The sequence below is a fragment of the Pleurodeles waltl genome, chromosome 1_2 (assembly GCF_031143425.1).
Source record: "Pleurodeles waltl isolate 20211129_DDA chromosome 1_2, aPleWal1.hap1.20221129, whole genome shotgun sequence".
Taxonomy (NCBI): Eukaryota; Metazoa; Chordata; class Amphibia; order Caudata; family Salamandridae; genus Pleurodeles; species Pleurodeles waltl.
The window spans coordinates 166,525,237-166,544,176 of NC_090437.1; the positions used below are offsets into that span (position 1 = coordinate 166,525,237).

General features: G+C 42.8%; 1 protein-coding gene across 2 annotated transcripts in view; it reads left to right on the forward strand.

Moving 5' to 3' along the window:
- The window catches only part of LOC138298682 (zinc finger protein 182-like), a 140,902-nt gene that overhangs the window by 111,523 nt on the left and 10,439 nt on the right, over window positions 1–18,940 (forward strand). For both annotated transcript variants that reach the window (XM_069236893.1, XM_069236894.1), the window contains exon 7: window positions 14,541–14,651. In XM_069236893.1, the coding sequence (XP_069092994.1) occupies window positions 14,541–14,651 (111 nt within the window). The remainder of the gene's footprint in view (window positions 1–14,540; window positions 14,652–18,940) is intronic.

Below are 18,940 nucleotides of genomic sequence, written 5' to 3' on the forward strand. Positions count from 1 at the left end.
AAAAGATGAATGTATTACATTCGTATCTGAAGGTACCATCAAGCTCAGAGTGGCAAGTTGGAAGCCAACGGAGTCTCACAGCTTACCTAGGTGGAAGAACTGGCAGATTTTCAGGCTTTAGGCTCGTTCGAGGGTGCAGACGGTCTTGCCTTTGGCACTTCTGATGCTTATTTAAAGGTTTGTAAAATTAATGGTCTACATGGAGCACGACAAAAAGTAATTTTATGTTTGAGATAGACTTTTCTGTTATGTTTTTGTGACAGCCTGTAAATTGCTTTGGTGTTATTTTCTGTACTTAGCCCCAGGCTTTTAAGATGAGCATGTTTGTGATTTTGAGATGGTTTATATATAAATAAGCAAAAATTCAGGTAAAGTATTCTTTGTTGGTTCCGTGGTGCTGATATGATTTCTTGAACAGTTCTTGCCCTGACTGCACTAAATGGTCCTAATACTACAAATGTATTAATTGTCTGGCATCTGACTGTAGTCCGTATCTGACCTACATACCCAAGTCCCTAAAGAGTTCAAGAGGTGCAGGTACATAGACCCAACTGTGCAACTCTGTGGGGATCTGAATTAACCAAACAAACTAATGGTCTAGCAAGGGTTCTCACATATAGATCTACTCCTACACATAGATGTAATTCTCCACTTTTCTTACTTCTGTTCACTATTTCTGAGTAGAGATTGTAGACTTAGGAGTCTTCATGCCATCAAACGAGGAGATGGAAATTTCTAAAACTGAATTTACAAGTGCAACTTTCCAACCATTGAGGGAGATCTCCACCACTCTAGCTAAGATCTCACTAAAGGAAAATATAGGGAAATGTACTAATGTTTATTTTTTAATTAAAAATAAAATAAAAATATTTTATGTAAAATGACATTTCAAATAAAAATATAAATGTATTTTATATATATATAAAAGTATAATTATGATAAATAATATATATATATATATATATATGTTCGATGGCATGTGTAGCTGCAGATACACATGCTGTGCATTAGTCCGCCATCTAGTGTTGGGCTCTGAGTGTTACAAGTTGTTTTTCTTCAAAGAAGTCTTTTTTGAGTCATAGGATCGTGTGGTGACTCCTCTTCGGTTCCATTGCACATGGGCATCGACTCCATTGTTAGATTGTTTGCTTTCCGCCATCGGGTTCGGACGTGTTTCCTCTCGCTCCGAGATTTCTATTCAGAAGTCTTTGCAAAACTTTCTTTTCAGCAGTATTGTATTGATCGGGTTAATATTTTTCCATCGACACAGCAATACCGTCCGGAAACAACTTTGTTCACCCTTCGGGGCGGGCGCGCCCAACTCGGGCCTATTCGGGCCGACCGAGTGGAGAGCCTCATGGATCGGACTCCATTCCGATTCTGCCCTCGGTGCCACGCAAAGTACCCATATTTAGACCTGCATATGGTTTGCAGCCTCTGCCTTTCTCCGGACCATCGGGAGGAAAACTGCAAGGCCTGTCGATTCTTCCGATCGAAAAAGACTTTACGAGACAGGAGAGCAGGAAGGCTCGAAATGGTGTTGAAGAGTGGAGAACATTTCTACGTAGAGGAAGAAGAACTACTGCAAACAGCGGTCTCAGTCCGAGATTCGGAGTCGGAGCAGGAATGTGAGGAAGACAGACCCATCACAGCCGGCCAGCATGTGAGTACGTCTGCCCCTGCACCCTCACAAAAGAAAAAACAAAAGGACTTGGGTATGCCACTGCCGGAAGGCCATGGCTCAGCCTGAAAAAAGACTGTCGGTGACCGAACCTCCACTTTGGCGCCGAAAAAGGCCACCCCTCCGAAAACCTCGGAGTCATCAAACAGCTCAGTTTCTGACTCCAGTCAACACTAAATTTCAGAGTCAAAAAATAAGAAAAACTGTTTTTGAGCCGAGACCTTCCTCAACCTTTTCGTTCTCGAAAAAAACCACTTCGGAGCCGACATATATAGAGGAACACAGACTTTCTAAAAGACTTAAAGAAAGCCACAAAACCTCTGAGAAGGAGTCAGAGATGAACCAATACTTCAAGTTATGGATGAGAGGCAATCCAGGATCCACATCCATAAAGAAACAGGGAGAATTGTCACAGCACCTCCTTTAGAAACCAAGAGGAAGCTAGCATTTCAGGGGGAACTGGACTCTATGCAGCCCCCAGCAAAAGTGCCAAAACAGAAAAAGAAGTCAGCACCTCCTCAGTCTTCTCCTCATCCTTCTCCGCACCTATCTACCTCTCCAATGCATTTGCCAACACATTCATATGACTCACAACAGGACACTGTTGATCCATGGTATCTTTATGACCCTGATCCCATCCCAAGCAATGATCCAGACAGCTACTCCTCTAAACCATCACCACTTGAGGATGCTACTGTATATAACCAGGTCAAAGCTAGGGCTGCAGCCTATCATGGGGTTACAATGCATACAGAGCCACTAGAAGAGGATTTTTTATTCAACACAAACTCAATCTAGGTACCAATGCCTCCCGATGCTCCCAGGCATGGTAAAACATGCAGATCAAATTTTTAATGAGCCGGTGAAAGCACGCATCGTAACACCTAGAATAGAAAAAAAGTACAAACCTGCACCTTCTGACCCTGATTATATCACCCATCAAGTACCACCTGATTCTATTGTGGTTAGTGCTGCCAGGAAGAGAGCAAATAGTCAGTCCGTAGGAGATGCACCCCCTCCTGATAAGGAAAGCAGAAAATTAGATGCTGCAGGGAAAAGGGTTGCGTCCCAAGCGGCAAACCAATGGAGGATAGCAAACTCACAAGCACTACTAGCTCGTTATGATAGAGCCTACTGGGATGAAATGCGAGATATAATACATCATCTCCCCCAAAGAACACCAGAAAAGGGCTCAACAGGTAATGGAGGAAGGGCAAGCTATCACAAATAACCAAATAAGATCTTCCCTAGATGCAGCAGATACCGATGCAAGGAGTGTCAACACAGCAGTCACTACCTGTAGACATGCATGGCTCTGATCTTCTGGATTCAAGCCAGAAATACAACAGGCTGTGTTAAACATGCCCTTCGATAAAAAAACACCTTTTTGGGCCAGAGGTAGACACAGCAATATAAAAGCTACAAAAAGACTCCGACCGAGCTAAAGCAATAGGTGCACTCTATTCTACACCATATAGAGGGTCATTTCGTAAACCTCAATTTCGAGTACTAACGAGGTGGTTTTAGGGGCACATATAGAGGACAATATTCCAGAAATAGAGGAAAATTCCAGACCTCTAAGCAGCCAGCAACACACCCAAAACAGTGACTTCCCTCACTCGCTTCCACTCCACACCTCGCCTGTGGGAGGAAGACTACAGCAGTTCCACACACATTGGCAAAATATTACCACAGACAACTGGGTGCTATCAACTATCCCCTGTGGTTCTTGCCTAAAATTGATAAACACCCCTAGACCTGTTCCACCAAGGTTTCACAAACTAACCACAGAACACACAATTCTGTTACAAGAAGAGGTCAAATCTCTACTACTCAAACAAGCAATAGAGTTAGTTTCACAGTCTCAGATAGGAACAGGAATTTATTCACTATACTTTCTAATTCCCAAAAAAGATGGTACCCTCGGGCCAATATTAGACCTCAGGCCCCTCAATCTTTACATCCTGTCAGAACATGTTCACATGGTAACTTTACAGGATGTCATCCCACTACTACAAAAACAAGATTTCATGACAGCATTAGACCTCAAGTATGTGTATTTTCACATACCGCCCACAGAAAATACCGCAGGTTTGTTATTCAGGGAAAACACTACCAATTCAAAGTGTTACTGTTTGGAATAACAACAGCACCAAGGGTGTTCACAAAGTGCTTGGCAGTAGTGGCAGCTTACCTAAGAAGACAACATATACATGTCTTTCCATATCTAGACAACTGGCTAATAAAATCAAGCAGTTGTACACAATGCCAAAATCATACACGTTATGTAACACAAACCTTACACACACTAGGTTTCTCAATAAACTACCATAAATCACACCTTCAACCAGCACAAACACAACCGTATCTAGGTGCAATACTAAATACTCAAAAAGCTCTAGCATATCCAAATACACAAAGGATACAAGCTTTCCAAAATCTACTTCCACAAATACAACCAAATCAACAATACACTGTAAGATTTGTCATGAAAATTCTAGGAATTATGGCATCATGTATTGCAATTGTTCCACATGCAAGACTAAACATGCGGCCCTTACAACAGTGCCTTGCACAACAATGGTCACAGGCACACGGTCAACTCCAAGTATTGATAGACCGCCAGACACATATATGTCCCTTCAGTGGTGGAATTCTGCCAATCTAAGCAAGGGGCAGTCATTTCAAGACCCTGTGCCTCAGACCATAATTACAACAGATGCATCAGTGATTGGTTGGGGAGCTCACCTAAACAATCACAACATTCAAGGACAATGGGATGTCAAACAGAAGCAGTTACACATAAACCATTTGGAGTTATTAGCTGTCTTTCTAGCCCTCAAAGCTTTTCAACCTCTTCTCACACAGAAGATTGTTCTTATCAAAACAGACAACATGACAACCACGTATTATCTCAACAAACAGAGAGAGACACATTCATCCCAACTGTCCCTTCTAGCCCCCAAAATTTGGAAATAGGCAATCCACAACCAAATTAATCTATTAGCACAGTACATCCCAGGGATATACAATCAGTTAGCAGATATCCTTAGCAAAAATCACCAACAAACTCACAAATGGGAGATTCATCCTCAAGTATTTCAAAAGTACTTTCAAAAGTGGGTAACACCAAACATAGACCTGTTCGCAACAAGCGAAAACACAAAATGACAAAACTTCGCATCCAGACACCCACATCCCCTATCCAAAGGCAATGCTCTATGGATCAATTGGTTAGGGATATTTGCGTACGCTTTCCCCCTCTCCCACTCCTTCCATTTCTAGTCGACAAGTTGCGTCAAACTTCACTCAACATGATACTCATAGCACCAATATGGGCACATCAGCCGTGCTACACAACATTACTGGATCTATCGGTAGTACCACATTCCAAACTCCCATGCAGACCAGATCTATTGACACAAAACAAAGGTCAAATCAGACATCCAAATCCCAAAGCACTCAATCTAGCAATTTGGCTCCAGCGGTCATAGAGTTTGGATACTTACAACTCCCGTCAGAATGTATGGAAGTTATTAAGCAAGCAAGAAAACCCACTACTAGACAGTGCTATGCAAACAAATGGAAATGATTTGTATATTACTGTCAGTCTAAAAATATTGTATAGACCCTCTTACAGCATCAGTACAAGATATTGTATGTTAATTTCTGCATATTTACAAAATATACAACATAGCTCTTATTTAGAGTTCCTGTCATTAAAGCTATCATGGAAGGCTTGCAACGCAATATTCCACCCAGAACACGACCAGTTCTATCTTGGAATCTAAATATAGTGCTTGCAAGACTTATGGGACCACGATTTGAGCCAATGCACTTGTGTCAAATTCAATTTCTGACATGGAAAGTTGCCTTCCTAGTGCCAATTATTTTTTAAGAAGAGTAAGTGAAATCCAAGCCTTTACTCTTGAGGAACCTTTCTTCCAAGTACACAAACATAAAGTTGTACTAAGAACAAATCCAAAATTTCTACCAAAAGTTATATCACCATTTCATATTAATCAAACAGTGGAACTGCCAGTCTTCTTTCCACAGCCAGATTCTGTAGCTGAAAGAGCTCTACATACATTGGACATCAAAAGAGCTTTAATGTAGTATATAGACAGAACTAAACCATTTTGAAAGACTAAACAACTATCTGTAGCTTTCCAAAAACCACATACAGGCAATCCTATATCAAAACAAGGTTTAGCACGATGGATTGTAAGGTGCATCCAAACATGCTATATCAAAGCAAAAAGACAGCTTTTAGTTACTCCGAAAGCACATTCTACACGAAAGAAAGATGCAACAATGGCATTTTTAGGGAATATACCAATGGCTGAAATATGTAAAACAGCTACATGGTCAACACCACATACATTTACTAAACACTACTGTGTAGACGTATTATCACAACAACAAGCCACAGTAGGTCAAACTTTTCTAAGAACATTATTTCAAACAACTTCAACTCTTACAGGCTAGCCACCGCTATTTTTTGGGAGAACACACTGCTTTGTAGTCTATGCACAGCAGAACATGCCACGAACAGATGTACATTGGGTAAGTGACATTTTCCATATATATATATGTTCGATGGCATGTGTAACTGCAGATACACATGCTGTGCACATCCCGCCATCTGGTGTTGGGCTCGGAGTGTTACAAGTTGTTTTTCTTCGAAGAAGTCTTTTCGAGTCACGAGACCGGGGACCCCTCCCATTTCGACTCCATTGCGCATGGGCGTCGACTCCATCTTAGATCGTTTTTTTTCCGCCATCGGGTTCGGACGTGTTCCTTTTCGCTCCGTGTTTCGGGTCGGAAAGTTAGTTAGAATCTCGGAAAAATCGTCGGTATTGTTTGCGTTCGGTATTGGGTTAGTTACAACAGATCGACACCGAATTAAGAAGAGCTCCGGTGGCCCTTCGGGGTTTTTTCTTCCATCCCCGTCGGGGCCTGGTCGGCCCGGCCACGTGTCTCTTCAAGGCTGATGGAACGGACCCCATTCCGCTTCTGTCCAGAATGCCATAACAAGTATCCATATACAGATCAACATCCGGTCTGTAACTTGTGTTTGTCACCAGAACACAAGGAGGATACTTGTGAGGCCTGTCGAGCGTTTCAGTCCAGGAAGACACTCAGGGACCGAAGAGCAAGAAGACTGCAAATGGCGTCGGCGCCAACAGGACAAGAGCATTTCGAGGAGGAGGAAGAAACATTCTCCACCCAGCAGTCGGACTCTGAGGAGATCGATCCCGAGGAAACGCCGAAAACCGTGAGTAAGACGTCAAAAACAAAAACTCACGAGAAAAGCGCTAAAGCCCAGGGGACGCCACCGCCAACAGGCCATGGCTTAACCCAAAAAAGCAGTGACCGAGCCAAGGCACCGAAAAAGGGCAAGCTGGTGTCGAAGTCATCGACTCCGGTCGAGATATCGCCACACAGCAATCTCGGACCCGAGACATCGGCTCTGAGAAATCTCGGCACTATGACAGCGGCACCGAACAAATTGGGCACCGAGACACCACCACGCCGAAAATTACAAAGGTTTCTTCGGAGCCTAAAAAGAACTCTGAAAAAGTTTCGGTTCCGAAACATCCAGCCTCGGAGCTGAGAACAGGTTCCTATACAGAGGAACAAGGATTAGCCTCACAAATGAAAAAACATAGATTTGGAGAGGAACTTCAAGCTGTAGAGCCAGACTATACTCAAAGGAGGCTCCACATTCATCAAGACACAGGGAAGATAACCACTCTTCCTCCAATTAAAACAAAAAGAAAACTTGCCTTTCACGAAAAGGACAAGGAGCCACAGGCAAAGGTGGCAAAGAAAACAACTCCACCACCTTCTCCACCACCATCAGTGCACACATCACCAGTAGCAACTCCTCCACTGATGCACTCACCGACTCATACTGCCATGAGTCAAGATGATCCCAATGCATGGGACCTTTACGATGCTCCAGTATCGGACAACAGCCCAGACTTGTACCCTACCAGGCCGTCCCCTCCTGAGGACAGTACATCTTACACACAGGTGATCGCAAGGGCAGCTGCTTTCCATAACGTCACCTTGCATTCAGAACCAATTGAGGATGACTTCTTGTTTAACACGCTAACCTCCACTCATAGCCAGTACCAAAGACTACCTATGCTCCCAGGAATGCTAAAACATTCAAAACAAATCTTTCAGGATCCTGTTAAAGGCCAAGCCATAACTCCAAGGGTGGAGAAAAAGTACAAGCCACCGCCAACAGATCCTGTTTATATTACAACGCAGTTAACTCCAGACTCAGTAGTTGTCGGGGCAGCTCGTAAGAGAGCAAACTCTCATACCTCGGGAGACGCACCACCTCCAGACAAAGATAGTCGCAAATTTGATGCTGTGGGCAAAAGGGTTGCAGCACAAGCAGCAAACCAATGGCGCATTGCCAACTCACAAGCGCTTTTTGCAAGATATGACAGAGCTCACTGAGATGAGATGCAACATTTGATAGAACACTTACCCAAGGAGTTCCAAAAAAGAGCACAACAAGTGGTGGAAGAAGGACAAAGTATCTCTAATAATCAGATACGGTCTTCAATGGATGCAGCAGATACGGCTGCAAGGACAGTAAATACTGCAATAACAATAAGAAGGCACGCAAGGCTCCGCACGTCAGGTTTCAAGCCGGAAATTCAACAAGCCGTGCTAAATATGCCATTTAATGAACAGCAGTTGTTTGGGCCGGAAGTCGACACTGCTATTGAGAAACTCCAAAAAGACACTAATACGGCAAAAGCCATGGGCGCACTCTACTCCCCGCAGAGCAGAGGCACCTTTCGCAAAACACCTTTTAGGGGAGGGTTTCGAGGACAACCTACAGAAACCACAACATCACAAACAAGGCCCACTTACCAAAGCCAATATCAGCGGGGAAGTTTTCGGGGGCAATATAGAGGGGGACAATTCCAAAGAAGTAGAGGAAAATTCCAAAGCCCCAAAAGTCCTCAAAATAAGCAGTGACTCACAAGTCACACATCCCCATCACATAACACCTGTGGGGGGAAGATTAAGCCAATTTTACAAACATTGGGAGGAGATAACAACAGATACTTGGGTACTAGCAATTATCCAGCATGGTTATTGCATAGAATTTTGCGAATTCCCTCCAACAGTCCCACCGAAAACACACAGTATGTCGAAACAACATATAAATCTTCTAGGATTAGAAGTTCAAGCATTGCTCCAAAAAGAAGCAATAGAATTAGTACCAAAACAAGAACTAAACACAGGAGTTTACTCACTGTACTTTCTGATACCCAAAAAAGACAAAACACTAAGGGGGTCATTCCAGGGGCCGGGGACCGCGGAAGCACCGCCAACAGGCTGGCGGTGCTTCCTGGGCCAGGGAATCCTCCATGGCGGCGCTGCTTGCAGCGCCGCCATGGGGATTCCGACCCCCTTCCCGCCATCCCGTTCCTGGCGGTTTTTACCGCCAGGAACAGGATGGCGGGAACGGGTGTCGTGGGGCCCCTGGGGGCCCCTGCACTGCCCATGCCGCTGGCATGGGCAGTGCAGGGGCCCCCTAACAGGGCCCCATAATGATTTTCAGTGTCTGCTTTGCAGACACTGAAAATCGCGACGGGTGCCACTGCACCCGTCGCACCCCAGCAACTCCGCCGGCTCCATTCGGAGCCGGCTTCATCGTTACTGGGTCTTTCCTGCTGGGCCGGCGGGCGGCCTTTTGGCGGTCGCCCGCCGGCCCAGTGGGAAAGCCAGAATGGCCGCCGCGGTCTTTTGACCGCGGTGCGGTCATTCGGCGGTTCCCGCCAGGCGGGCGGCTACCGCCGCCCGCCGCGGTTGGAATGACCACCTAAGACCTATACTAGATCTCAGAATATTAAATACATACATCAAATCAGACCATTTTCACATGGTTACATTACAAGAAGTATCCCACTGCTCAAACAACAAGACTACATGACAACACTGGATCTAAAGGATGCATATTTCCATATACCAATACATCCTTCACACAGGAAGTACCTAAGGTTTGTATTCCAAGGGATACATTACCAATTCAAAGTGTTGCCATTCGTAATAACAACTGCGCCAATAGTTTTTACAAAATGTCTAGCAGTAGTAGCTGCACATATCAGAAGGCAGCAAATACATGTGTTCCCGTACCTAGACGATTGGTTAATCAAAACCAACACGCAAAAACAGTGTTCACAACACACAAATTACGTCATAGAAACCCTACACAAACTAGGTTTCTCAATCAATTACTCAAAGTCACACCTTCTGCCGTGTCAAACACAGCAATACCTAGGAGCAACAATCAACACAGTAAAAGGAATTGCCACTCCAAGTCCACAAAGAGTCCAAACATTCCAAAATGTCATACAAGCCATGTATCCAAACCAAAAGATACAGGTCAAATTAGTAATGAAACTCCTAGGCATGATGTCCTCATGCACAGCCATTGTCCCAAACGCAAGGTTGCACATGCGGCCCTTACAACAGTGCCTAGCATCACAGTGGTCACAGGCACAGGGTCAACTTCTAGATCTGGTGTTGATAGACCGCCAAACATACATCTCGCTTCAATGGTGGAACAGTATAAATTTAAACCAAGGGCGGTCTTTTCAAGACCCAGTGCCACAATACGTAATAACGACAGATGCATCCATGACAGGGTGGGGAGCACACCTCAATCAGCACAGCATCCAAGGACAATGGGACATTCAGCAAAAACAGTTTCATATAAACCACTTAGAACTGTTAGCGGTATTTCTAGCTCTGAAAGCATTTCAACCCATAATAACCCACAAATACCCTCTTGTCAAAACAGACAACATGACAACAATGTATTACCTAAACAAACAGGGAGGAACACACTTGACACAGTTGTGTCTCCTAACACAAAAAATATGGCATTGGGCGATTCACAACCACATTCGCCTAATAGCACAATTTATTCCAAGGATTCAGAATCAGTTAGCAGACAATCTCTCTCGGGATCACCAACAGATCCACGAATGGGAAATTCACCCCCAAATACTGAACACTTACTTCAGAATGTGGGGAACGCCACAAATAGATCTATTTGCAACAAAAGAAAACTCAAAATGCCAAAACTTCGCATCCAGGTACCCACAACATCAGTCTCAGGGCAATGCACTATGGATGAACTGGTCAGGGATATTTACGTACGCTTTTCCCCCTCTCCCACTTCTTCCATATCTAGTAAACAAGTTGAGTCAAAACAAACTCAAACTCATACTAATAGCACCAACATGGGCAAGGCAACCTTGGTACACAACACTACTAGACCTTTCAGTAGTACCTCATATCAAACTGCCAAACAGACCAGATCTGTTAACCCAACACAAACAACAGATCAGACATCCAAATCCAGCATCGCTGAATCTAGTAATTTGGCTCCTGAAATCCTAGAATTCGGGCACTTAGACCTCACACAGGAATGTATGGAGGTCATAAAACAGGCTAGAAAACCTACCACTAGACACTGTTATGCAAATAAGTGGAAAAGATTTGTTTATTACTGCCATAATAATCAAATTCAACCTTTAGACGCATCTGCAAAAGAGATAGTAGGATACTTACTACATTTGCAGAAATCTAAACTAGCTTTCTCTTCCATTAAAATACATCTTACGGCAATTTCAGCTTACCTGCAAATTACGCACTCAACTTCATTATTTAGGATACCAGTCATAAAAGCGTTTATGGAAGGCCTAAAGAGAATTATACCACCAAGAACACCACCGGTTCCTTCATGGAACCTCAACATTGTCTTAACACGACTCATGGGGCCACCTTTTGAGCCCATGCACTCTTGTGAAATGCAATACTTAACGTGGAAAGTTGCATTTTTAATTGCCATCACATCTCTAAGAAGAGTGAGTGAAATTCAAGCATTTACCATTCAAGAACCATTTATTCAAATACACAAAAATAAAGTTGTTCTACGGACCAATCCTAAATTTTTACCAAAAGTAATCTCACCGTTCCACTTGAATCAAACGGTAGAATTACCAGTGTTCTTCCCACAGCCAGATTCTGTAGCTGAAAGAGCACTACATACATTAGACATCAAAAGAGCACTAATGTACTACATTGACAGAACAAAACTAATTCGAAAGACAAAACAACTATTTATCGCCTTTCAAAAACCTCATACAGGAAATCCAATTTCAAAACAAGGCATTGCTAGATGGATAGTTAAGTGCATTCAAACATGCTATCTTAAAGCTAAAAGAGAACTGCCTATTACACCAAAGGCACACTCAACCAGAAAGAAAGGTGCTACCATGGCGTTTCTAGGAAATATTCCAATGAACGAAATATGTAAGGCAGCAACATGGTCTACGCCTCATACATTTACCAAGCACTACTGTGTAGATGTGTTAACTGCACAACAAGCAACAGTAGGTCAATCTGTACTAAGAACATTATTTCAAACTACTTCAACTCCTACAGGCTGAACCACCGCTTTTGGGGAGATAACTGCTTATTAGTTTATGCACAGCATGTGTATCTGCAGCTACACATGCCATCGAACGGAAAATGTCACTTACCCAGTGTACATCTGTTCGTGGCATTAGTCGCTGCAGATTCACATGCGCCCACCCGCCTCCCCGGGAGCCTGTAGCCATTTAGAAGTAGATCTTAAACATTTGTACATTTGTAAATATATTACTTAAAACTTCATTATGTACATACGCATTCACTCCATTGCATGGGCACTATTACTAGCATACACAACTCCTACCTCACCCTCTGCGGGGAAAACAATCTAAGATGGAGTCGACGCCCATGCGCAATGGAGTCGAAATGGGAGGAGTCCCTCGGTCTCGTGAATCAAAAAGACTTCTTCGAAGAAAAACAACTTGTAACACTCCGAGCCCAACACCAGATGGCGGGATGTGCACAGCATGTGAATCTGCAGCGACTAATGCCACGGACAGATTACACTGGGTAAGTGACATTTTCCATATATATATATAAATATCACGCAGTAAATGTTAGTATTGTCCTTGGATCACTTCAGCAGCGGCCTGAGTCGGGCTCCCGCAGCCCACAACATCAGTCCTCACAATTCTTGACGCATTGGGAGGAACTACTTTTCTAAAATAAAAATGTATGCAATGACATGGACTGTCTGAGGTTATTCTAGTTGTCTCCAAACACCAGTCTGCTTCAGTCTTAATTCTCCAAAGAAATGCTGTGTCTACCTACGAGTGCTGATAAAGTGTGTGTATTGTTAATTTTGCTGCAAGTCCCGATGTGTTTCGGTGTTTAGCTTTGTTCACAGGAACCCATGACGTTGTGCATTACCTTCACTAATCAATGTAAAAAGGTGTATATATAATATGTATTTTAAATATAGAGCAAAGTAAAAAATGCTACAGCACTAATAAGTTAACTTTGAATTAAATATTTAATTAATGTAATTATATGAAATTAACATTAGGATTTATTGAAGAAAAACAATTAAAGTGTTTATATTTATTTATTATGTAGTCAAAATCACCAAAATGTATGTAAAGAATGTACTTAAATGTATTGAGACATTTACAAAAATAAAATGTAGTTTTAATTTAACAAAGCTAAAAAAATATTTTGTAATAAAATTATATCTATTTTCATTCATATATAATTTATTAACATAAAATTAAATGTATGTACATTTTGAAAAGGTAGAACTAAATTTATTTATTTTAACATTATTTCCAATGGGGTTTTAATTAAAGTCCCTGCCTCCATTATTTTCTATGGGAGGGGTTTGCTGCACCTATGGTTGGCCATGTGTGGTGCTTTATTTATTCCAGGTCTGAGCTGGACTGCCAGTGCTGCTGAATTCTGAGGTTACCTAGTCTTCATTCCACTTCATACCTCTTTGTTCCGTAACACTACACTTCCTGTATCTCAGTGTTGGAGGTTCTTTTTTCATCCCTGCTTTCTCCATTTGTCACTGCTTTCCTATCTTTCTCTTCACTTTCTTCTCCTTTTTCTGCCTTTGTCTTGCTTTCTTGAGGTTAAGGCATGATGATAACTAAGTTCTGATTCATAAAAATGAGTACCAGTGTCCACCCCTAGCATTCACTTGCACAAATCAAGTATGAATACTAAGCCAAATTAAATTTGTAGTTTCTGCTTTACTTTTCTTGTCCATCTGGAGATCTATCAAAGTTTGTAGGTCTAAGGGAAGAGTGGTGATTTATCAGGCAATGTATTGCAGCAGTCTAATCAGTATTTGTCAAACATAGCAGATGGCTGCCTCTAAGAGGAGCTAGGTAACTAACTAAATCAAATAAGCCAAAGACAAATTATCCTTTATCTGCAAACCCTCATTGAAGTACAAGTCCTGGATGGATACAACACTTTCAAGCTTCTCCTTTGTCTGGTACCACCATAGGCTAAGAATAGACGGTTATATGCTGGTGTTTTTGGCTACCTTAATTTGTATATTTTTTCTTATTTCTTCCTCATTTGTTCTTGATTTTTCTCTTCATTCCTGTTTTTCCTCTTTTTATGTCATTAATTTTTCTCTTTCTATTTTGCTGCCCTCTTCTTTTTTAAATACCACTGGCCATACAAATACAGAATCAGTGTTCTAAGATAAGCAGACAGTTAACTAATTAATTAATATAAATATTCACAAAATAGCTCCGCTTGCATGCAAAGTAGGGGTCTGCAAAGGTAAAGAAAAAAAATAAACTATGCTTTAAAATGAAGACTGTCAAAAAGGATAAGAGTGTATTGTGGAAGAACCTATGCACTGAAGATACACTAGATTACAAGACTGTTGGAAACATATACTAATTATCTGTTTCGTCTCATACAGAACACATTTTTAAAACACCAGTTGTGTCATTCTTTATTAAAGAAGAGGAAGAAGAATATTCCATGGCCAGTAACAGCACTGAAAGAAGGGAATGTGTCAGTAGTCGGACAGGTGAGCTGAAAGTGTTTTTTACTTAGATATATTTTGGTTATTAAAAAACAACATTGCAATACTATGGACTCAGGGAACCCCTACCTTTTTACACTCCAACAAGACTCCTTAACCATATGCCCACGGGGGATGGATGGATAGGGGGCGATGTTGAACCTCCATTTCATGAGACAACGTGTCCTTAGACAAGGCACCACACAACATATAAAAAATAGAGTTAATTCTCCTACTGTATGTGACTTATATGACGATGGTGAATAGGGTTCACGCGGAGACTTGACTGATAGCTTTCCATTGGCTCGATGAGACGCCTATAGACTATTTCAGGCTATCCAATGGGCAGGCAGGACGCAGGCACGACTGGCCCTGCAGCGGGACAATGCACCTCTTGAGCCCCTCTATCTCACTAACCCTCCATGTATAGGCATTTTGTTGTTGAACCAATACATCCTACAATTGAACCCTCCAAAAAAACATGCCTATATGCGACAATGGGAAAGGGAACTAGATACCGAACTTTCCGATGACATATGGGCGCTATATAGTGGAGGGCGGCCAAGTCTTCAATATGCATCTGTAACAAAGAGAATGCTTATAAGATACTAACCTGCTGGTACCACGCCCCTGTCGGATTAATAAATATTTTTGGGGGCCCTAACGTATGTTGGAAAGAGTGTGTCAAAAAAGGTACTTTACTGCACACTTTGTGGTCCTGCCCACTGATCCAAACTTTCTGGGTTGAGATTCAACGTACAGTACAGGTCATCGCTAATGTCCTGATGCTGCTCCATCCACGCATGATGCTTTGGGGGACCCAGGGACAGATGCACTCTTCCCTTCGACAGCACCTCCGAGTCGTCTGTTTTCCCATTTGTTGCTGGTGGCCAGAATGTGTGTGGCGCAAATGTGGACACAACTTTTACCTCCTTCCATGAATATGTGATGGGGGAAGATTTGGTCGCTTTATGCCACGGAAAAGTTAACCGCCATCCTCCTTACCTGAGTAGCCAAGTGCGATGTTATATGGCACCCCTTCAGCACCCACTTAATGCAGCTACAAATGGCAGGGGGACTTCATATGACAATGTCCAGAACTCTGAGGGCATCTGACATACACATCATGTCTCCACTGGACACCACAAGGGGTTTATCGGAAACTGACCTTCTAACTGGCTGATTATGTTGTATTGGGGTTGTCTGCGAGGTGTGGCGATTTCTTATGTATTTTATGAGTGGGACTGTGGTTTAAATTGACCAATTGCTTAGGACTGAGGGCGTGAGCAGCGCCTCCCACTTTATACTATTCACATTGCATCATGTGGAACGGTACAGTGTGTCCTATATCGTATCCTGTAGAAAATGCAAACAAAATAGTTTAAAAAAAATACAAGTACATACAAATTAAGTATGGACAGGCTTAATAAGTGAATTGTAGGGCAGAACTCTAAAATGTAGAGATACTTATTACAAAAGTTAAAGGGAGCAATACAGAAATGCAAAAGTACAGATGCATACATGATTGCCATGAAGGCTGTCAGTAATAGGGCAATAGAGAATAGTAAACAAAATCAAAACATTTTAAGTCCCAAATGAGCAGTAAGATCAGTAAGAAATTGGGCTGCATCTCTAGTAGCATTGCAAAGTCATCTGGTTCACCCACAATTCTTAGGGTTTACATAGAAATCTTCTCATATGAACACATTGAAAGTGCAAACTCATCATGGTGTGAGCAAAAAAATATAATTTTGGCAAATCAGAGCACAGAAATGTTTTATTTCGTCATACTGTGCTAATGCTCTAGGACTAAGCCACTACATGAATTTTCACTCAGCTTGAGTGCCTGAAATCATTCAGAGATGTCAAAGCATTATAGTTACAAAACGACAGTGAATTGTTGTGAATTAAGACAATACACCAAGCTAGTGGAAAAGGTCTTGAGCAGTTGGAGGAGGAAAACAATGTCAATTTATGTATGGCTTGTAACCGGTTGACAGTGTTACTTAGGGCAAGGAAGGGATGTCATCTCCCGATTGTGTTGTCTGCTTCTTTGCTTCGTTCTGAAGTCACAATATTATACTGAAGGGGCATTTTTCATGGGCTTTAGATTTTATTCCTAGAGAGGTGTTGAAGATTGTGTTATATAGCACTTGTATGGAGTGCAACTGCCACTAGTGTGGCACATTTTGTGGAGCCATTACAGATGGATTTACCTCACAGTGTGCCAGGGACAATGTTTCCCCAGAAAACATCAGGATTGAAGCTATGCCGCAACTGCAGAAAATAGATACCATTAATGGACCCACATGGCGATGTGTGTTTTTGTTACTTAGGTTCCAGTCATGAGTTAAAGTTGTGCAATAAATATACCCTCATGCACCTGAAGATGGTCCAGGGGCAAGAGGCATAACTCTACTTTGCCAAACACAAGAAGAGCTTGCAGTCGAAACGTAATTCCTCCTACCGTTAAGTCATTCAGGAATCCATTCCTGCATGAAGTCCCATTGTTGCTTGAAGTCTTAGTAAGCAGAAGTCAAAAATGTGCCATAGTGAAAGAAAGCTTAGTGGGACTCAATGCAATCGCACCACCCAAAATGAAGTGAGAAGGTGTGAGAATATCAGTGGAAGAATCATACCCCACAAGTGTCTTCAGACTCTAGTCCAGTCTTGCAACTGGTCCCAGCACCCGACCCCCCTCATCTGAACTGGCCAGGCTGTTATCAACCTCGCTGCAAACAGTGGGCTTCAAAGAAGCCATGCTACTTCTCTTTTAACACTTCTGTCTCCCTCTGGGACGCCTTTGGGCCCTTAGGGGATCCATTTGGACTCCCTCAGGCAGTTTTCTTTGTGCCAGCTGCCCCTCAGGGACCAAGCCTAGACCCGTACTAATGCTGAGTCAGATTTCCACCCTGGCTCCAGCGTCCAAGCCAGTCTTCACCATGCCAGCTTCGTTGCAGACTCTACCAACACTAGATCCTACTCTGGCATTGATCTCTAACCCTGAACCGTTCTTGGCCTGCCCTAGGCCTATGTTCTGCTACAAGATTACTAAAGTGCAACTGGTTAATATGTAACCAGACTTTCTGACTCTGCCCGAATTCTAACAGGGAGTAGATGCCTTATTCACATCTGTTGCAGTTTAAGGTGTGCCAAATGTTCCCCACAACATCAGTGATGTTGAGCAAGCGGACAACTTCCATCCCCTCACTATATCAATGACAGGTTATGCCTGGATTCACCTAATGCTAGTGGGCTAGATACATCTCCAAACACCAAGCTGGACTTGCCACCTTGGCCCTCAGTGTAGGAAAACACTTCTGTAGCTGTAATTGTGCAAGAGGCAGTAACTGAAATAAAAGCAGACTCTTCAGCCAGGCCCTGCCTCTACTGCGACACTATTCCCATTCAGCAAAGCTCTTATGGATGCTCTTATTGCCACATGGTTCTAAGCCATGCGAGACCCCGAAGGTGAGGCAACCTGTGGCCAGGCACATAAGTGCCGTCCGGTGATCCCATTCTGACAAGCTATCCTATGCTTGAGAGACTGGTGGTACAGTAGTAAGACGCTCCTAATGCCTTCCGGATCAGCCCTCCAGATAGGGAGTCAAACGTATTGATGCCTTTTTACCTTTTTAGCCAGTTTTGCCCTACAATTCTTGAATGGAGTATGCCTTCAGGCAGGTGTATCCATGTTTTATTTGACACAACAAGCAAAATATTGCTAGCTGTCCACGAAGGCTTCGGAGCCTCACTGGCCCAAGTGATGCATGGTGGTCAGAACGTAACCAAAGACTTTGCTAGCAGAGTTGTAGGAATCAAAACAGTGCTTAGAAGGCACAGTTAGGTGAAATCAACTGGATTTTCACAGTATGCTAAAGTGTTTCTTAATGGACATGCCCTTTGCTGGCTCCAGATTGCTTGGCGAGAAGGCTGATTCAGCGATCAAATGATTTTAGGATAATTGTGCCACAGAAATATGTTTGCGTATCTTGACTCCCACCAAGCATTTCTACCAACAGTACAAAACATTGCCAGCCCTCCCAAACTGCAGCAACAGCAGACCCAATCTTTTCAGGGTGGCACCGAGGCTGTTTGCACCTACAGGAAGAGATGTCCTTCAGTTCTTCTTCCCCTGCTGCTGAGTATGCCAGGCCACTTTAACTTGCCCTGACATGCCTAAACCCACGGATTAGACATTTCCTCTCCAGTTGGACATACATCACATCATACAAATGGGTCTTGCAAATCATTCAAAGGGGCAACGTCCTTCCTTTCCATTTCACCCTGCCCCC